The sequence below is a fragment of the Nycticebus coucang genome, chromosome 1, assembly GCF_027406575.1.
Source record: "Nycticebus coucang isolate mNycCou1 chromosome 1, mNycCou1.pri, whole genome shotgun sequence".
Lineage (NCBI taxonomy): Eukaryota > Metazoa > Chordata > Mammalia > Primates > Lorisidae > Nycticebus > Nycticebus coucang.
Genome location: NC_069780.1, coordinates 169,236,679 through 169,258,517, shown reverse-complemented (window position 1 = coordinate 169,258,517; position 21,839 = coordinate 169,236,679). Strand labels below are relative to the sequence as shown.

Here is a 21,839-nt window from a genome sequence, read left to right as displayed (position 1 = left end):
TTGAACTTTTTTTTTTTATTATTAAATCACAGCTGTGTACATTAATGCTACCATGGGGCACCATACACTGGTTTTGTAGACCGTTTGACATATTTTCATCACACTGGTTAACATAGCCTTCCTGGCATTTTCTTAGTTATTGTGTTAAGACATTTACATTCTACATTTACTAAGTTTCACATATACCCTTGTAAGATGCACCGCAGGTGTAATCCCACCAATCACCCTCCCTCCACCCCCCTCCCTTTCCCCCTTCCCCATATTCTTAGTTTATAACTGGGTTATAGCTTTCATGTGAAAGCCATAAATTAGTTTCAAGTAGGGCTGAGTACATTGAAAAGTACATACTTTTTCTTCCATTCTTGAGATACTTTACTAAGAAGAGTATGTTCCAGCTCCATCCATGTAAACATGGAAGAGGTAAAGTCTCCATCTTTCTTTAAGGCTGCATTGCATGTTGAACTTTATAAGAAACAGCCGAAGTTAGCATCATTTTATATTCCCAGCAATTTGTGTGAATTTCAGTAGTTCCAGCCTCATCTACATTTGGTGTTGTCAAGCTTTTTAATTTTATCTATTCTGCTGAATGTGAAATGGCATCTCATTGTTGTTTTAAATCTGGTTCCTCTGATGACTAGTGGTTGTGAGCCTCTTCTCATGTGTGTTTTGGCTACTTCATTTTTTGACTTGTCTACTAAGTATTTTGTCAATGTAAAAATTGAGTTATTTGTCTTTTAGTATTGATTTGAAGAGTTCTGTTTTCTAAATCTTCAGTGCTATATGTAAGTAAAAATTTATGTATAATAAACATTTTCTCCCAATTTTTCACTTGCTTAATTTTTTTTTTTTTGAGACAGACTCTCCCTCTGTCACTCTGGGTAGAGTGCTGTGGTGTCATAGCTCACCATGGAGTTTTGTGATGAGCAGAATTTTTTACTCAGATGAAGTGATGCTCTTTTTTTAAAAGTCAGAATCACCAGGGCTGGAACTGAAGTCAGTTTTTAAAATGTTGAGTGCTTTTTTTGTATCCTCTTTTATAAAAATTTGTAAATCCCAAAGTTATATAAAACTGTTTTTCTTTTAGAGTTATATAAAATTCTTGGCTATGTTTAGGTCTCTGATCTATCATAAATGAATTTTTGTATATGTTGTGAATTAGGAATCAAATTTTAGTTTTTTCCTATTTTTTTTTTGTTCTACCACCATGGTTGAAAAGACTTTGTTTATCTCATTGAATTGCTTAGTATCTTGGTCAAAACTCAAATGACTCCATCAGAGTGGTTGTGGACTCTGATCTATTTGTTCCATTGATCTTTTGTCTATCCTTATCCCAGTTCCAGACTGTCTTAAATACAGTGGCTTCATAGTAAGTCTTGAAATCTGGTGATATGAGTCCTCTAATTTGCCCTTTGCTTTGAAAAAAGTTTTGCCCGTTCTAAGTTCTTTCCTTTTTCTGTATACATTTTCAGAATAGCTTGTCAATTTCTACAACACGACTCCCTGATTGATCTGTTTGAGGGAGAACTGACATCTTGAAAATACTTTGTGTATATTTTGTGTTGAAACACAAGATACTTCTCCATTTATTTTAAATTTCTCTCAGCAATGTTTGTAGTTTTCTGTGTGGGTGTCCTACACCTCTTTATTTATTTATTTTGGACAGAGTCTTGCTTTGTCACCCGGGCTAGCATGCAGTATGCTTCCTTTTCTGTGGTTCTCTGCTTCCCATGATTTGTTCCCTTATTTTGCACCCTCAGTATCAGCTCTCAACTATGTCTTTTGACCTCTAAAGCCAAGAAGCTTGTGACTTTCTACTCTAGTGCTGGCTGCCCCTTGCCTTTAGGGAGTACCTTCTGGGGAAAAGCTGTGTGCATTGAGTGTTCATGCAATGTGGTCCCTTCTTTCCAGGGTCACATCTCTGGCAGCTACTGTCTGTTTTTGGTCAATTTCCAGTGCCTCCAAATAGTTCCTCCTACATTTTTGTCTAGAGTATTCAATTGTTGTTTGGGAGACTTAATATGGTACAAACTATACTGCCACTACTGGAACTCACTCTTTGAAAACATAACTATATTACTATAGTAACTATATTAACTATATAACTATACTATATTAACTACATAACTATATAACTATATTACTATTATCACACTTGGAAGTTGCTGATAATTTCTTAATTCTACCCATAATATGTGAAATTAAGCTCTGTGAACAGAGGGAATTAAGTTTATTGTGAGAGAGATAATGTTTAGTTTAGGGTTTTTTGGGGGAGGAGCAGCAAACTTGATGGAAAAGGTTTCTGAAAAAATTGTGTTTACTTGTTCACTGGCTGGGAATTATATTGTTAGTTTTTGTGTGAGCAGCCCAGCTTGGTGTTAAAACTTGGACGTCTTTCCCATATCAGTAACCGATGAGCCAATTTCATGATAATATCAATGAATTGGGACCCAGTCAAGAGCAAAGAAGTATGTGAAAAGGGCCTTTGGGGGAAGTTAAAAAAAAGATAGGATCAGCTTATTTTTTATCACAGCAGAATCTTTCAAATCCTCACTCAGAACCTCTTTACCTCAATTTTAAGGATAGCTATAATAAGCCTTGCAATTTCTTCCCCCAGCTTACAGGACATTAGTAGAAGCAAGTGAGAGGATGGCATGTCAGAGGCAGGCAGTGACAGCGGAGCCCACTCAAGTGAGCGCGGTCTCTATTTGCACAGGTGTATTTGCATAGGTGTGAGGGAAAACAAGACACCTAAGACAGGAGCTTGTCACTATCAGCTTACACAGATGTGAAACTGCAAACTACACTTGCGAGTGAAATAAAACAAATTTGCACCAAGCACACTTGTGGAAGAAATCAGGAATTGGATGGTTCAGAGAAGACTTCAGTGCGAGCAAGTTGGAGTGGCTCCCAGGATGATGTATCTATCCACAAAGGTCTTGGGAGGAAACAGGAGACACATTTGTAGGAAGTGTGAGAGAACCCAGTTAGGTACTGTTCATAAAGGTATGTGTGGGGTCAAGGAAAACTACAAAGGATGGCCAAGAAGTCAGGGCCTGCAGAAGTAGGAAGCTATTATCACCGGTAGACCAGAGTGGGGAAGGGGAGGGAGAGGTTACTGGAACCGGCAGGGCCTGTGACAGCTGGGGACGGCCACCTGAGGCATCTGGTGGGGTAGAGCAGCCCCTGGTGTCCCCCCACCCCCTTCTTTCCTCTGCCCTCTCGTCTGTTGCTAGCAACCAGAAGTTAGAGAGCAAGAGAGTCAGTTGGTTCTATGCACATGAGTCAGCCTCCCTGGGCACCGAGCTGGCCACAGAAGGGTGGGAGGTGCACCTGAGAACAGCAAGCACAGTAGAGTAGGACTTTGCTTTAGATGGCACAAGGTCCGTGGGAAGAGCAGTCCAAGCCTGGGGGCTAGTGTGTAAAGTATCTTGCTGCATTCTCAAAATCGGAGTGGTTTTGTAGAGTGGCTCTCCGAGGTCATCTGGGGGCCGGCTGGCAATGGAGAGTGATCCTTAGCATCTTGAAGCATTTAGGCTTCATTCTCAGCCCATGAGAACCCTCTTCCCCAGCAGGAAGGGCTGGATGAGAAGCAGAGGAATCAGCAGCGCAGGGAGTGGGTCCCCAACTCACATTCTGTCAGTGTGGAAGAAGAGATAGCACCTCAGAAAATACAAGTTGGTGTAGCGTTGTGTGACCAGCATGGTGCACACTGCGGTTGTGATGGAGGCTACGGGCTCTGTTGTCATCACCGCCTTCCAAGCCGTATGCAGTGGATTTCTGTTACCCAGGTTCATGCTTCATTTTAGGGGCATTTATACCAGAGGTGTTTAGATGATTTAAAAAGTTTTGATACTTAGAGAAATAGCATTTAGAAACCTGGAAAATTTGCTTATATGAAACATCCTTTTTTCCCCTGATGAGGCTGGATAAATGAAGCTTTGCTATTATCATTATTTATCAAAATTATTATTGAGACTCAAAGCCCTATAGAATAAAGACCCTTCCAAGCCAAAGTCATTATATTTCCTGTTCAGTGGTAGGTAGAGAACATGTGGTCAGGTTGCTGATGTGTTTGGAACAGGCTGGTCTCTTAGGTAGTACACTCATCCCTCATGGCCGGCTGGTTAAGAGGCTCCTTTGGCAAAACAAGGCCTTTCGTTTATAGCAGGGGCAAGGTCAGCTTTGACTGAGTCCCTGACTCATCAGAAATCCTGATTCTCTTGATCTGACCGAGTCACGCTATATTAGCTGCTGGTTTAAAGGTGTGGTTGAGACCAGGGACGTCCTCTGCCATCTTCTGTCCTCTTGTTCCCTCTCTATATGTGGCTTTTGTCCCTCCTCACCCTGAGGAGGGTTGGAGATTCACCCTGTTGCAGCCACCGGAGAACATTCACTGTCATTCTTTAGTTTTCTTTCATTTGTCTCCCTAGCCTGCAAGTCTCCTTATAAAGTGATCTAAGTCATGGCCAACTGAAAACACAAACTACAGCACAAAGCTGTTTCCCATACTGGCAGGCTGAACCCATGTGGCAGTAGAACTGTTGCACCTGGGCAAGCCAGGGTTAGACCCCTGCTTCGGAACTTGGTCACCCACTATTTGCTCCAGTTTTTGCACCATTCTCTGATGACACCTCTGCTTTCTGTTGGGATGTTAGCCAGAGTCTCTCTTTCAAAGGATAACAGTAGCACCCACCTAGGAAGGTTTGTAAGGACTAAATATGGTAGAACTCAAGCTGTCTTTATGTAACTCTCAGCATTATAGTCGATGTTCAATAAAAGTTGGCTATTATAATTATTGCCTGACTGTGAAGAGAACTGCTTGACTTTGTTTAATTTAGTGTTTTGTAAACTTGCTTAGCCACAATATTGCTATTTGTAGAACCATTCATTAACATTTCAAGGAATGCTGTTGTTGTATGGACTATGGCTTGAGAAACTCTGAATTAAGAATTGGACAAAATTAAACAGTTGGAGTTGGGGTTCTGGATGTTACTCAGTCCTCACCACACCTGGAAATGGCTTAACTAAAAACAAGGAGGAGATGTCAATTTAGGATACCAAACAGAAAAGGAAAAAAGCCATTCTTATGCCATGCCTATATTTTTATTCATTTTTTCTTTGTAATTCATATTTCCAGGTGATTTAAGAAATTCAGGACAAGCTTAAGAGGGAGACACTGATTCTTACAAGTTAGAATTACATGATCCTTCTGGTTTTGGTCTTTCAAAACAAGGCCAGAGATTATCCTCTCTCTCTACCCCTGTCTTCATCTCCCTTGGGCCTGGCCACCCCTCTCTCTGTCTCAGGCCTTTGTCCCTCCCCAGCAGAACTGCAGGGTGCGCAGGATGCCTGCTACCTGCTCCTGCCCTCTCCCTGCTGGGTTTTGGTTTATGCCTTTGCCCACTGCCACATCCTACCTCAACAGGATCACAGACCCTGGGAAGAGAGGTTGGCATGTGTCCGGGGGGTCAGGTCACCAGCCCTCCAGAAACGTATCTGGTCCTCAACTGGTGAGACATCAAAGCCACGGGCAGATGCCCCTAACTTGCTCATCTGCCCATCAGGGACATTTATGTCATTATGTATGTGCATTTTTCCACTAAGCTTTTGGGGGGTGGTATGTGACACATTCAAAGGGCACATGTATCAATCAGGGACTAAATTCCCTGCCTGAGCCTTGGGAGAGTTTCCAAAAGTCATTCTCATTTACTTGTGCTAATAACCCACTGATCCCCAAATCGAAGCCTGAGGACACCTCCTTGTCACTCCCTGTGAGCAGGGCCTGCTGGCTTTCCGTGTAGAAGTTTGCTCACGTGAACGGATTCCACATGCCACCTCTATGGGCCCCGTGCTCAGCCCCTACTGCTGTCCTAGTCACTAGGGTTATTACTTAATGGCATTTTTGAGACTGCTTGAGTATAGTGATCTGTTCTGTCCTAGGCAATGAGAGAAGAAAAGCTGCTTCTAACTGCATGTGGCCACACTTCAGGCTATAAAGTCCAAGTTAATTTGCCAGCCCAGGGTATTGCTACAGGGGCAGAACAGAGCCCAGGAAGGGACAGTTATTTAGGGAAATTAAGGCAAAGCCCCATTCCACGTAAGTTGTAACTTCAGTTTGGGGAGGAGGAAGTCGGCCAAGGGTACAGCGATGCTTCGGCTGAACACTGAGATGTGAAAGTAGGACACCTGCTTTCTCCCTGATACACAGCCTAGTTTTCAGGAACCTCCGGCCCTTGGTGTTTCCTGAGTCCAGTGAGGATAGGTGTGCAGAGTTTCTGCTTAACTTTCCCCAAGGTTAAAATAATCAGCAAGTGACCAGGTGTGAATTCCATGAAGGCAGGCCCAGGAAGGAAAAGCAGACATCAGGGTGTCTGCCATACACATGGAACCCCCCTCCCACTGTATGGTGTTGAGGAGGTTGTGATGTTACTTGGCAGTGGTTATAGTTACCCTAGATCAGGGGTCCTCAAACTTTTTAAACGGGGCCAGTTCACTGTCCCTCAGACCCTTGGAGGGCCGGACTATAGTTTAAAAAAAAACTATGAACAAACTCCTATGCACACTGCACATATCTTATTTTGAAGTAAAAAAACAAAACAGGAAAAACAGGAACAAATACAATCACACCACCTCATGTGGCCCACGGGCTGTAGTTTGAGAACCCCTGCCCTAGATCAGCGGTTCTCAACCTGTAGGTTATGACCCCTTTTTAACAATGAAAATACATTGTGGCATTAGGAAGGTTGAGAACCACTGCCCTAGATCGTACACTTTTAACTTTATACTTTAAAAGAAAATTGAGCAAAAACAGATACTATATTTTTGGAGTATAGAGGTCCCTTGTCAACTGTTAATCAAATACAGAATTTGTTTAACCTGTGGGTTGGGCATGAGACATTCCCAGCCCACCTCCTGCTATCTGCCATTTCTAGGGGTCCAGGGGGCATGGACAAGGTTCATTTTGGGGTTAGGGTTATTCCTAGAAAGAGAAGGTGATGCTACCATGCTAGTTGTGATGGGGGAAGGCCTAGCCATGGGCCCATTTCTTCTCTTACCTGCCCTCTGTCAAAATTCCCTGTCCCCTGCCTCCCCTTCAATCAAATGGGTGTTTAAAAGGCTTGTGTTTTCCCAAGGACTCTTGAGAAATGCGTCCTCATTTGCGCTGGGAACCACTGGCTATAGCAAAAGAAGACAGAACCCCTGCGTGCTATGCTGGAGTTCACGAGCACAGCCCAGGCAGGACCACGGCACAGCCCAGCCTGGCGTTGAATCTTGGTCACTTTCTCCCAGCAGCTTCTGTTGGTGAGCTTCACAGGTTTCCTCAGATAACCAGGCGTCACCAAGAGCCGGTGGCTCTCACTTTCCAGAACAGCTGAGTCCTGCAGCATTCTCTGCTTGTTTGCAGCACAAGCCGTGAGGAATTTATCTAAACATGAATTTGCCTCCCCAGAGAGAAATGAGAGAGAGGTGACTCCCTGACAGACAGGAGCCATGCCACGAGCAGCAGCTTTTTAAGCTCAGTTAAAAAAAAAAAAAAAAAGAGCAGGATTTCTCTTTAGTTCTCCCCATGATAACAACTTAGAAAAAGCTACGCTCCCCTAATAAAAACATGGAGCCGGCAGGTGCTGTCACAGGGAAAGGTCAGTGGCAAAAGCCGTGGTCTTCCACTGGCATACCTGCTGCCGACGGGCTACAAGGGGCCAAATCCAGAGAACTGAGAAGAAATGGAAAGAGAGTTAGTGCTTTCTTATCATGTTGCCTTGTTCTGGCAAACTTCCCAGAATGAGTGGAAGATGGTGAATGCTTTTCATCTTATTTGAATGCCAGACACTTTATTTGATACTTAACACAAATAATCATTACCTGGAGCTTGGCCCACTCCACAACCTGAGTTCACAGAGCCTGTCTACAGATTGCACAGAGCTGCAGTGCTGTTCGGTGGAGATGACGAACTGTAATGTTCTCTTCACTCAGTTTGTTCAGCATGCAGCAGGGGAATGTCTGGATTTAGGAATTTTAGTAAGACTTATGGCTAATGATGGCAAGGAAGAGGTTTCTGGCAAGAAAGGATGCTAAACACTAAGACAGGTTGCCCAGTGGGAGAATCCTGTTTTCTGTTATCAGTAACAACCACGTGATCTGTGTCCATCAGGAAGTTGAAGTTCAAATGCTATTCTCTCTTTTTTTTTTTTATTGTTGGGGATTCATTGAGGGTACAATAAGCCAGGTTACACTGATTGATTGCAATTGTTAGGTAAAGTCCCTCTTGCAATCATGTCTTGCCCCCATAAAGTGTGACACACACCAAGGCCCCACCCACCTCCCTCCTTCCCTCTTTCTGTTTCCCCCCCCATAACCATAATTGTCATTAATTGTCCTCATATCAAAATTGAGTACATAGGATTCATGCTTCTCCATTCTTGTGATGCTTTACTAAGAATAATGTCTTCCACGTCCATCCAGGTTAATACGAAGGATGTAAAGTCTCCATTTTTTTTAATGGCTGAATAGTATTCCATGGTATACATATACCACAGCTTGTTAATCCATTCCTGGGTTGGTGGGCATTTAGGCTGTTTCCACATTTTGGCGATTGTAAATTGAGCTGCAAGAAACAGTCTAGTACAAGTGTCCTTATGATAAAAGGATTTCTTTCCTTCTGGGTAGATGCCCAGTAATGGGATTGCAGGATCAAATGGGAGGTCTAGCTTGAGTGCTTTGAGGTTTCTCCATACTTCCTTCCAGAAAGGTTGTACTAGTTTGCAGTCCCACCAGCAGTGTAAAAGTGTTCCCTTCTCTCCACATCCACGCCAGCATCTGCAGTTTTGAGATTTTGTGATGTGGGCCATTCTCACTGGGGTTAGATGATATCTCAGGGTTGTTTTGATTTGCATTTCTCTAATTTATAGAGATGATGAACATTTTTTCATGTGTTTGTTAGCCATTCGTCTGTCGTCTTTAGAGAAAGTTCTATTCATGTCTCTTGCCCATTGATATAAGGGATTGTTGGCTTTTTTCATGTGGATTAATTTGAGTTCTCTATAGATCCTAGTTATCAAGCTTTTGTCTGATTGAAAATATGCAAATATCCTTTCCCATTGTGTCAAATGCTATTCTCTTTTAAGTGAGGACACCAAATGACCTTGTTCATTTCAGCCTGGAGATTCAGTAGGAAGTATTCCTGACCCAGCTTGTACTCTGGGTTTTTTCCTCCCTCATTTCTCCCCCCTTAATTTGCACTTCTAAGTTTTAGCATCTACAATGTGCAATGGGCTTTCCTCCCATTAAAAACAGTCTCCAGGGTTTTGTTTATGGCTTGAGGTGCTATGAGGTAGGTGTTGTGAAACTTCCCCCGCAGCAGGCTGGGTGCCAGAGAGCCACAGGGGGGTCAGCAGCTCCCCTGCTGATTTTGGCAGGAGAGGGAGACACTCAGTCACTTCAGGAGGAAAGAAGGTAAATTTCGTGATCCATTTGCAAATCAAGACAGAATGCGTTTTCTGTGCTCAGAGCCTGTCTATTCCCTTCTACCTTCAAATCTGTTAGGGCAGAAGTAATCCAAGTTCACTGTTCGCCACCAGATAATCGTTCTCCCCATCCTGGGTTGTAAAGGGGGGCAGCTCCGAGGATGTTTCAAGAATGAAAAAAGAGCTAGATCAGGAAGGGCCAGACATGGGGTGGTGCTGGGGCACATGGCCAACACTTTAGGCATGAGTGTGAGAAGCGGATGGAGGAGGAGGGCAGGGATAGATGCGTGACACTTGTCAGGTGGCACTTCACAACTTAAGGAGGGGCTGTCCAAGGCACCTCAGGAACAAGGAGCTTGTGGGGTGTAATACTCAAGTACAGAATGCGGGAAGACTGAGTGAGGAGAGTGATGCTCTTTGAGTCCCCAAAGTAAGGAGGGGATTAGACCAGAGCTTCCATCTTGTCCATGAGTCTGTGATTCTGTGACTTCCCTCTGTAGCTGGGTGGCTTTTATAGAGTTATCGAGAGAAGATAGACCTTTTGGAAAAAAATGATTTTTTATTGTGTCCTAAGAATGAAGTTACACAGCTGAAGTTCACTAAGATTCTTCATGTACATACTTTCTCAAACCACGATGACTTCATGGCCTAAGTGAAAATGTCATATTCCTTTGGAAAATCCAATTGGCATAGCGAAATAAGCAGAAAATTATCTTTGACTAGTAGATGTTGTTTCTGTATCATTCCTCTTTGCCTGAGAAACTAATCACTCCGGGACTTAAGCTTGACAGCTAAGAATAAGAGCCAGCATTCAGCAGCTGCCTCCAGGGTCCCAGGAACTGTTTGAGGTGCCCTGGTCCACTTAACCCCGGAAGAACTCTATGAGGTGGCCTGGTACTCGATCCCCACTTAACAGATGAGGAACCTGAGGATTAGCGAGATGAGGTAACATAGCAGGGCTAGGACTGATTGTGCATCCAGCCAGCTATGAGTCCCCTGTGAACACACTCTTCCCTGCCCTGTACCTCTCCCAGAGGGTCAGCAGAATGGCCACTTGGACTGCACCTGTCACACTTGGGCAGAACTAAGGGCATGGCACTGTGGAAGACAACTTCTGGGGTGCCAAAGTGTGGTTGGGAGCCTTTGCTCCCACCATGTGTAAAATGGGTCAATAAGAGGTGATTTCTGTGAGGAAACCACTTATTTTCGGAATACTGCTATTAGGAATTCAAAGCTAAGCAGGATTCTAGGCTCATTGTTTTCCATCATGACAGTTACAACAGCAAAGCTACCAGCAAGCGCTGACTCTGCCGGACACCATTCGAGCGAAGTCTTTTAGTAATTTGTTTAACCTGACGGTGTCCCCATGACATAGGCACTATTGTTCTCTTGGTTTTCCAGACAAGAAAACCAGAAACACAGCTGGGAAATGGCAGAGCTGGAAGGGGGCCTGGGCTTTTACACCATTATTCTAAACTGCTTCTCAGCACGAAGCTTTGGCAAACCTGAAATATTTGCTTCTGTGATGCAAGTGGCACTCCCCATCCTCAGGGCAGGACAGGCCAAGCCGGTCTCACGGTGGCCATCTGCAGAATGCCCCATTCATGCTGCTTCACTGGCATCCCAGGTTGACACTTGTCCCCGAAATAAGAAGACTTGGCTATTTTGTACTTCTTGTACAGAGTTTTTAAACCTCCTAGTGTCTCAAGGTTGTATTTGCTCACTCATGCCCAGTGACCATTATCATGGGTTGAAGGTTGATATTAGAACTTACCAAAGGGTGCTTACCCCCGAGCTGAGGGGCGCACTAAACTAAACTGATTAAATGCCTGCTGAAGACAGTCCATGTTCCTTAGCATGGCCTCCATGTTCTCCATGGTCTGACCCCCCCTTACCTCTCTGTCCCTGTCTATTGGCATGACAGTGTCCCTCCGGCCCCCAGCCTAGCACGACATTTGCAGTTCCTAAAATACACCAGGCTGTCAGGACACGCATGACTCTGTGCCTGCCTTTGCTCACATCCCTCTTTCCCGCAACCTCCCAGCCTATGTAACATCTCTTAATTTTCAAAACTTTAGTTCAACGTTTGCCACTGCTGTTAAGCCTCTCTTACTCCTCCTCACCCAGCCCATAATACTGGCCACTCCCTTCTTTGTGTTTCTGCTGTATCCTCAGCAGACCACAGACCCAGCAGGGACGCTAACACTTACGGCCCATCCAGTAGTCCTGACAGCATTGGCTTAGATTTATGGAACACTGGATGTGTGCTGGGCCTCAGGGTCCTAAGCTTGTTACGCTGCTTATGTTGTGGAATTCTTGCTGCCTCTTGAAGCAGGAACTAGTCTCATGGCCAATATACAGAGGAAAGAAACAAAGCAAAGATGAAGCAACTTCCCTGAGTTCACATGGCCAGTGTTTATTTATGTTCATGAAACTGCAAGTTTCTTTAGGGCCAGGTCTATGTTGCTTGAGGTAGGACTCATACTACCAGTCCAAGCCTGTTGTCTATTCCTTTCCTTGGATCTTGGAAGGGAATGGGGTTAGGGAGCTGTCAGATGTGTTCAAACCACTCAGAGCAAAATCCAGAAAGGGAGACTGAGATGTTATTGCTAACGGGAGGGAGGACACGCACGGGACAGCAGACGTTCCAGCGTGCATGCCTCCTTGCACCCTTGGCACCAGATGTCTGTGGTCAACATGTCCGTACTGCTGGGTCCCTACATGCTGGGCACACTCCACGTTCAGAGTATGGAGAGCTTGTCGGGCTATGGAAGGTGGAGAAGACCTCAACAGGGAGGCTTGAGGTGGGGAAGAAGGAGGGTACCCATGCAGAAGGGCTGTCAGCACAGGTGGACACACTGGGCATTCTTGACCTGGTCAACAGACAATAGTTTCCCGACTTCTGTAATATCTTATCTGCTGTCCAAATTCCCAAAGTGGGGAAGGGTTTTCCCCACTAGGCCAGTGGCATGATTTTTGTTAGTCGCCCTTCTGCCCACCTCTGCCACTGCTTGCAGACCTCCAGTCTAACCTGCTCATGCTTTTGATTGCTCTATTATTTCTGAACGTGAGTCATGTGGTATTTGTCTCACCCGCCTGGGGTTTCCTTTACAGGTGAATATGTTTGTTGAAGGATTCCATGATGCCATCCTCCTCTACGTCCTGGCCCTCCATGAAGTACTCAGAGCTGGTTACAGCAAGAAGGATGGAGGCAAAATTATCCAGCAGACCTGGAACAGAACCTTTGAAGGTGCGGAGTCAGTGTGTAAGGCGATAGGGCTGTTGCTTCTCCTGTTCTGTTTTTTTTTTCTGTTGCAGCTGGAGAACCTTTCCAGCATCTTGCTTTTCTCAGCTGTAAAGTAAGGATTAAAAAAAAAAACAAAAAACAAAAAATTCAGTATCATGTTACCTCACAAGCTTGTTGTGAAAATTGAGTGAGACAATGCATGTGAAAATGCTTTGAAAAACTCCCTCTGAAATAGGAAATGCCTTGTCTCTTTCTGACTTTTTAGGTAACAACTTTATATGTCTTAAAATTGCATTTAACACAAACCTCATTCACGACAGAACAATTGGTTTGTGAAGAGTTCTGTGATTAGTTTTAAAGCAAGTATGATTCCCAGAGATCCACATTCATTTGTTCAGACCGTGTTGGCTTTTGTGAAACTCAGAAAACATTTGCTGCCACAGTTAAACCCAGTGGTTCATGATGATTAGCAGGTCCAGTTGAGCCCTCTGTTTTTATTTTACTTTAAAAATAGTAAAGTGACTAGTAAAAGTGACTACTTTCTTAAGAACAGGGAAGTATAAGAAAACAACAAAAAAATGGCCCTTAATCTCACCACTCAAGCAACTTCTGTTGACAGTTAAAAATTATAAAAGAATGAGTCTATTCTTGGCTAGAAAATCTAAACAGAACAAGAATTCACAAAACGAAAAGTGAAAGCTTTCCTTCCCACCCTCATCCCTTCACCCCAATGTATATTACTATTAACAATTTCTTGCGATTCTACCTAAATATACAGAGGGTACCAACAGATGTATACACATTTTAAAAAAGGAAAAAAACTGTGTTAAAATCGCAACACTCCATATATATTACCAAGAACAAAAGATGAATACAAGTCATGTTTGAAGACCTCTTATAATTACGGAAGCATATTACAATTTTAATACAGTTTTTTCCTTTCTTAAAATGCGTATACATTTTTTGGCATCCTCGGTATTTGATGCCTTCTGCCAGCACATATGCAGTTATTATCTTACCTAAAATTTTTACACAAAAGGAATCATACTATAAATACCTTTTTCATCTCAGGAGTTTTAACTTGTATGTTAAGTGAAAGAATTTTCTATATGAGAACTCATAGATCCAATGTATTTCAAAATAATGGCTACATATTATTCCCCTGTATGGCTGTATAAGAATTTATCTCACCAATTTTCTACTGGACACTTCAGTTGTTCACAGTTTTTGCTATTATGCAACATGCTGTTGCAAGCTTCTTGCACATCTTGATGAATTTTTGTGAGTACTTCCAACAGAGAACATTCCTAGTTGTGGGATTTCTGGATCTAGAAGTATGTTGGTGTTTCTTTAAAGTGCATTAGATATTGCCAAATAGCTTCCGGAAAGGTCTACTAATTGGTATTCTTGCCAATGGTGTATATAGGAGTGTTGGTTTCTTCTCACCTCAGCAAAAAAAAACAAACCAAAACAACAAATTAACACAAAACTCAATATGGAAATGATTCATTTGCTGAAGCCTTGAAGATATCAACTTTCATTCATTCATTTATTCAACACATATTCACTGAGCACCTACTATGTGCCAGGCGCTGCTCAAGGACCTGCAGATCTAGCAGTGAACTGAAGATGTTTCCTGCAACCACTTGAGCTTATGCACTAGTTGGAGGAACTACTCAAATAAATACACCATTTAAAGGGCTATGAAATAAAGCCCAGTAGGGAGATAGGGGGACACGAGGGGAGGGACTGCGAGTTTAAGGTGGTAGGGAAGGTCTTCAAGAGAGCAGTCAAGTGGAGACCTGAGGGAAGTGGGAGAAGGTGCGAAGATGTCTGGGGGAGGACATCTTCATGTCTTCACATCTTCAGAGGGGGCTGAGTCACAGGGACCCTGAGCGCATCTGCTGGGAGAGTGCAGAGTGTTCCCAGAGGAGTAAGAAAGGCGTGAGCGGCAGCGTGATAGGTGTCTGAGCCGGAGAGGAGGTGGGACCAGATCACACTGACCTGGAAGCCTTGCTGAGGACTTTGGGTTCTACCTGAGTGACAGAGAAAGTCACCTGAGCACTTCAAGTGACATGATCTGCCTTGTGTCTTTAAAAGGGGTGATTATGGCTGTGTGTGGAAAATAAACTCTATGTGCTGGTGGGCATCATAGATGGTTGGACAGCAGGCAAGGAAACCTGCATCCTGACCGCAAAGCGGTAACGGTGTCCTCCGAGCTGATCCTTCTCCCGCTATGTAATGAGCATGTTATCCCAGGGAGGCTTAGCTGAAGACTGACAGGGGCACGTTCAATTCTGCGTGGTGCTAACTCCTCTTTTGAGCCTTTGAATGCATTCGGGGTATGCCTCTATTTAATTCTAATCCAACCAGTGACATTTTTCAATGCTGGGGATACATACTGCCAACTCTAGATTTTGGACACATGTTTTTTTCTAGCTGGGACTCCTGTCCACTCCACTGACTCAGCCTGTCCTGAGTTGTCAGAAAGGATCAGACAGTAGGGAGGCGTCACACCCCAGCTTGACTGGGCAGTAGCCATGGTGGCAGTTGATGGACTTCATTTCTCCCTGGTGGTTTCTGTGGATGCCATGTCTTACTGCAAACCAGAGTGACATCTTTAACTGAAATGGCTGGCTATGGACAGGTGGGCCCCAGGGTGATCTTGCTTTACCTCTGACTGCTTCTGTGGAGGAGCTGGAATCAAACAGGATAATTTGGGGGCAAATTAGGACAGAGTCAGATTTCCCAGAAGTTTTGCATAATACACTGAGCAACTGCAGTGTGTGGACACAACCTTGGTCGGCCACAGCCCATTCTTAGGTATTACTCACTCCATGGTGTGGTCATTTGTTCTTGGTTTTCTGACAGAGGGATAGAAGCCAGAGTTGGGGGATACTGGAGGGCACCACCAATGGGGGTTGTTAGGGGAAGGGCAGGTGCCCACAATGGCAGAATGTAGCTTTGTTTAGAGCCAGGGCATTGGCTCGGTTTCCCCACAGGCCATCTTGCTATCTCCATTCCAGGACCAGGTCTATGCAGGCAATAATATGAAATGAGCCCTAAACCAATCAACTGTATAGTTCAATTCAAATTTAAAATCTCACATGTCCTAATGCAAAGATAATTGAAGCTAAGGTAATTTGGGGGCTTGAATTATTTGGAGAGCTTGTTTTATTTGCTAAACAATGGTCCATTTGAGGGTAGGCCTCAAAAGAACTCTAAGGTATCTGTATGAAGAAAAACTCTAACCCTCCTAAAATTAAAAACAATTTTAATGTGAATGGTCACCATAAGTGACCATTAAATTGTCAAGGTAAAAATACTCTGGATGTGATTTGACAAATTTGGATTTTATTGCCTTGAAACCTGTGATCAACTCTCAAGGCTTTCAATAAATGGCCTGGGAAGAAGCTGAATTTCCTCTGTGTGAGAGGTCAGAGTGACAAGGTAAATAGGACTGTGGCTTAAACCTTGAGCTCCATGACAGGCAAACAGAAATGAGGGTGGAAAGTCTCATTAATTATGTGCGGGAAAATTCTGCTGTAAGCCTGACAATCTCACCTTATGTACGGTACTCTCGGGTGAAATCTCACTTTGCTAATTGGCCACCCTGAGGATTCTCATACCATTTCTTGGCAGAAATGTAATAGTTTAAAGGTGTAATGAGGTCTTCAATTACTAGGGTCACCTCATCTTATAAAATACTCTGAGAAACAGCAGGACACACCATCACAATAATCTCTCAGAATGACAGATGATTTTGCATAGCCAATATATTTGTATAATTTTTTTTAAAAAATCGTATTTACCACTTAAAAGTTTTATAGGCTATTGAAGGTGCACAAGTTAAAGATAGGTGTGTCTTTTGTAACCAGTCTATATTAAGAAGACAAAAAGTTGAAATGAATGGTAGCTCTACTGTGTTTCCGGCAAAGTAGACCGAAGTCTGGAAAAATCAGTGGGCCTTCAAACCACAGCCCAAAGGACAGTAAACCCAAATACCTGCCTCTCCAAACCACACTAGAGGATGGAACTTTCCCCTGGGATCCTTTTTCCCAGACATTCATTTTACTAGAGGAGTCAGTACTTCCAGAGAGAACCAAATCAATGGAAACACCAATTAAGAATTACACTGAACTCTCCCAATTGAACAGGCAAGAAATAGCTTTAGTTAATTAGTATGTGGCTGATGTACATGTTCTCTTATTTAGTGAGTAAAAATTATGATACAGATTTGTTTAGCATCAGGCAGTGGTGTGTATTTGCTTTTATACCTACTCTAAGCCACCATTGCTGGCCACAGCAAGTGAGCAGCCAAGGTCCTCTACTCTCTGACCACCCCGTTCCAGCCTTTCATGTTCCTGTCCTTTACACCCGGGCCATCTTCCCAGAGACCTCGTAACTCCTGTGGTTCCTTTAGACCTCTGGGCCTTGGTAAGGGTAACCAGGCCAGCCTTTCAGCCTAGAGTATTCCCATTTCTTGATAGCTTCTTCTCTAAATCATAGACTTCCTCCTGCAGCCCTACGTATAAAGTCCCTACTTGCTCCTGGAGTCCTCCCTGATCCCACAGCTTGATGTGCTGGCTCCTTCTCTGAGTGGTGTGGGCATGGTCCGGTGTTTCCTCTCAGACTACAAGCATAACAGTAATAGGAATAATTATAAAATAAATAGTCATAATGATAGTAATAACAATAGGCAAAACAACTAACTTCTCTTATACATGTGTTGAAGCTTCATTGTTTGTTTTTATTTTTAATCTCATTTAATCTTCTCCATCACCTCTAGCTAGGAAGGTTGTATTATGTCCATTTTATAATTGTAGAGACTGAGGCTCAGAGGGCTCTGTACCTTGTCCAAGGTCACAGAGCTATGTAGATGTAAAGACTAGGGTTTGAATGCAAAGCAGTTGCATCCTGGTGTGAACAAACCCAATCCCCAGTCTAGGCTGCCCCTCTCTTGAGCAAAGAATGTGTCTGATTCATCTTTACCCTAGCTGCAGTGCTAATTCAGCACTCAGTAATCATTCAGAGACTATGTGGATAAACAATGAATGAAAAACCCAACTGAGTTACAGAAGAATAGCTCTTACCAGCTATTGGCTCCAGTGACCCAGAGGCAGGATCTCTGTTCTCCTGTGTATTAAAGCAGCCCATAGTAAAGCGCATGGAATTATTTTTCTTTTATAATGTTTATCCAGTGCTAACATGAACCCATGACAAATCTGAGTGGATTGCACCCCCACTTCTCACTCTGCAATTTACAAAAATATTAATGCAAAATTCTGGCTGGGATAAGCATGTTGCTTTCAGAGTTAGCCTCAATCTTTTTTCCAAACATATTCCCCAAAGAAGATCATTTATTTCTTTTTCTTTTTAAATGGAGAAATGTTAAGAATTTAGGAATGCAGACACAGATGAAATTACAATGTCTTTCCAAATGCCAACAAAAATGCTCAGTTTGATGAGATTCTTTGTGGCATGTGTTGGTTTAAAAGTCCTGTCAATTCATTTTTCTTATTTTTGTTGGCAGATAGAGGTGTTTTAAGTAACCAACTTCCAGCTCTTCACCTTCCCTGCAGGTATTGCTGGACAGGTGTCCATAGACGCCAATGGAGACCGGTACGGGGATTTCTCCGTGATCGCCATGACCGACACTGAAGCGGGCACCCAGGAGGTGAGCACACGGAACTTCTGCACCAGTTAGTGGCTACATCTGCTAATTGGGACTCTGAGGAATGGTGGCCAAAGAACTGTCCCCAAAGAAGCCTCCAATCCTCCAAATAGAAATGAGTTGAAAACCTGGTGTCTCCAAGTAGGGAGAGCTCACATTTGATTAAGGGCAGTGGGGAAACTTCAGGAAATGGCTCCGTGTTTTTTCTAGTGGAACAATCCTACCTTTCAAAGGGCTAAGAATCAATTATACCTTGGTCCTCTGCAGGAATGTCATCAGATAAAAGAGGTAAAGTCAGGCTGTATTTCCTCTTTAAAATGTGAGATTTTTTTTTTTTTTTTTTTGTGAGCATTTACAAACTCAGCACATGCTACTATTTCAAAAGATGATGTAGTTTCAGGATCATATTATGAAGAGAAAAGAGTGTCCTGGACACAAAGATGATTTCTGTGCTTTTAGGGAGTATGGGCTCTCTGCCTCCATTTCCTCGTCTGTAACATTGTAACACGGAAATCATAATGTCTTCCTTGCCAGTCTCACATGATGGTTAATGCCAGATGAAATGACACCCAGAAAAGTGCTATATAAATTTTAAATTATAAATATACACCACAAATTGAACTCTAACTTTATGACCACCCTGTATATAAATTATACAAATATGCAATTTCCAGCAAAGAACACCACTCCCTGACTGTCTCCTTGATCACTCTCACCCGAGGTCATTGCTCCAGTGGCTCCTTATGGGGCTGGCCTATTGTCCTCTCTGTACACAGGTGTCTGGCCCTTAGGTATGTGGGCAAAGCAGCAGGAGTCACCCTCTCCCTCTTTACTGAATGATTTTACCCACGTTGGGTGGTCTGGGTCTCATCTGTAATTCCAGGCTCCCTGTCTGGAGAAGGTGGGGAGTCATAGTTTGTCATAGTCCACTGTGAAGTTGCAGCAGTGTGCTAAGGTGTGTCCAGTGCTTGGTAAATGCTCAGCACATGTCAGCAATTGCTGCATGTTGGCTGTAATCTAGAATGCTTTCTCCTGTGACCTGACATAGTCTGTGAGAGCTTGTGGGGCCTTTGTCAGGAGAGCGGGGAGGTGTCACTAGCCACTCAGAAGTCTTGAGAAGCTGGGTGTGAAGGTGCTTCCAGATTGGGGCTTGGAAAGCTAATCAGACGGTGGATGTAACTAGAAACTGAGCGGTGACCCTGAAACTGAATCCTAAAGGAATAATCATTTTCCGGGGGCCCAAAAAGCCAATTGAATTGAGAGTTCAGCCTGGAATGGGGGTACAAATAGGGTGAACTCATCAGGTAGGAGAATGTGACCCTCGAAGGAATAGTCTGGTAACCGAAGAGGGTGAAACAGGAAGTTCCTAAAAGATGCTTCTTCATACTTTAATTATATACTGAGCTAATTGAGGGGTGTGAGGCCGGTGTGGGTGTATAGTGGACCCTGGCTGTACCTCACATGTCCCTGCAGTAACCTGGGCTTTACAAATGGCTGAGCAGGTAGGCTGCTCTATGGCAGATGGGTGGGGAGTGCCCTCCATGATGAGCAAGGGACAAGCCATGAATTCCGAGACTGTTGTTTTCAGAGAGAAGACATCCTGTCTAGCCACTAGGTGTTAGTGACTGAACGAAGCCCAGGGGCAAGGCTGGGCAGCACTGTGCCTTCAGCTGGGCAGGCCCCAGGCATCCCATTCTCATGGGACCACTTGCCAGTCGTGGGGAGCTACAGTTCTTCTCACTAGCGTATGGCCCCCTCGGGAGCACCAACAGCAACTTCAAATCTTGTCTTATAAAGTGCTGAGCACACACCATTAGAGTCAGCTTGTACAACAGGGGAGCCCACCTGCTCTCCAGAAGGACATACTGTTCCCGCCCTGAGAAGGGGATCTGATGAAGCACCTCGTTTCAGATCAGGCTGTGCGTTTTGGAAAGTAGCTGTGCAAGGCTGTGAGCCTTGACATTTCTCTCTCTCTGTGTGTGTATGTAATTTTTTTGCCTTTATATAGGTTATTGGTGATTACTTTGGAAAAGAAGGTCGTTTTGAAATGCGGCCAAATGTCAAATATCCTTGGGGCCCTTTAAAACTGAGAATTGATGAAACCAGAGTCGTGGAGCACACCAACAGCTCTCCTTGCAAATCATGTAAGTTTAGAGATTTAATTTGTTCTGTATGTCATCATCTCTGGTCCTGGATGTGTTTAAGTGCAAGTTTAAAACACAAGTGTTCCCCAGGAGTTCATGTTCTTTCTCAAGTTCACATTCCTTTTTCAGATGCGGTAACACACATGAAACAACCCACAAGCTGGCATCCTGCCTCCTTGGTTATTCTTCCACTTTTCTCACTTTTCTCTCCCCAAACAGTAGAATTCTTCCTATTTTTATGTCTCTTAGTTATTTAAGGTTTCCACCTTTAGGAAGAATTGAAATACCAGTTACTAAATGTCTCTCATTTATTTATCCCTCATTGCAAGTCTCGTTCTGATTTTCAAAGTCTGTAGTTACTCTTCAGCTCCTCAGAACCAAAAAGATAACATCCTTTAAACACTCAAAACTTCACAAATTGGCAAATTCGTTTATTTATGAATGGCCTCAGACATAAAGAGAAGTAAATGGATGTTCTTGTAGTTAGCTTGCAAATAGCAAAATTATTAGAAATTTAGAGACCCTTTTATAAGCTATGGAGGTAGAACAAAGTGAGTACCAATCTTTCAGGCCAGTTGGTTGTTTTAGGGTGGCCATGAACTTCATGTGCAATTTAAATAGTTATAACTAAATTGCACACAAACTTTATGGCCACCCTGAATATATGCTGTGGGGACCTCTTTCAAACTGTGAGCTGTTTATATCTATGCAGTCATTATGGGAAAGAATTATGGAGGAAGTGTGTTAAGAAACCAGTCTCTGTAGTTATGAATCCTGGATTTGAAATCCCACCATTGGCACTTGCTGGTTTTATGACCCTAGGAAAGTTCCTTCACCTTTTAAAACCTCGGTTTTTCCATATGTAAAACTTAGGGCTGTTTTGAGCATTAGGTGAGATAATGCATTCAAGGCTGCAACTAAATTCTTTATATACAGGTTAGCTATTTGCCATTCTCATATAATTGGGACACTGTTGAGCTGGGTGGTTTCACATTGCTATTCACATTTTCACAAAGCTATGTAGGACATTTTGACATGAACTCTGGCTTTGGTGAGAGAACTTCTAAAAACAGAACATTGACCCAATGAATTTTTCACCAAATCTTCTAGCACTTTCAAGTGTTACCATCCCTCTGTGAAAAATAAGAAGTGCTGGGTCAGTGTTATGGTCCATCTGCTTGTCTCTGACTATAAACTCAAATCTGAAATCTTCAGTTTCCAGTTTTCTCCAAATTCTTCTTGAATTTGCTTTTATTCCTACAGAGCTTATTATTCTCTTGGGAGTGTGTTCGTTTACCTAGCATTTCTCA

General features: G+C 43.3%; 1 protein-coding gene across 2 annotated transcripts in view; it reads left to right on the top strand.

Annotated features, from left to right (window-relative positions):
• Positions 1 to 21,839, top strand: part of NPR3 (natriuretic peptide receptor 3) — a 64,902-nt gene that overhangs the window by 40,484 nt on the left and 2,579 nt on the right. For both annotated transcript variants that reach the window (XM_053592559.1, XM_053592549.1), the window contains exons 4-6: positions 12,579 to 12,714; positions 18,294 to 18,388; positions 20,394 to 20,529. In XM_053592559.1, coding sequence (XP_053448534.1) covers positions 12,579 to 12,714; positions 18,294 to 18,388; positions 20,394 to 20,529 — 367 coding nt within the window. The remainder of the gene's footprint in view (positions 1 to 12,578; positions 12,715 to 18,293; positions 18,389 to 20,393; positions 20,530 to 21,839) is intronic.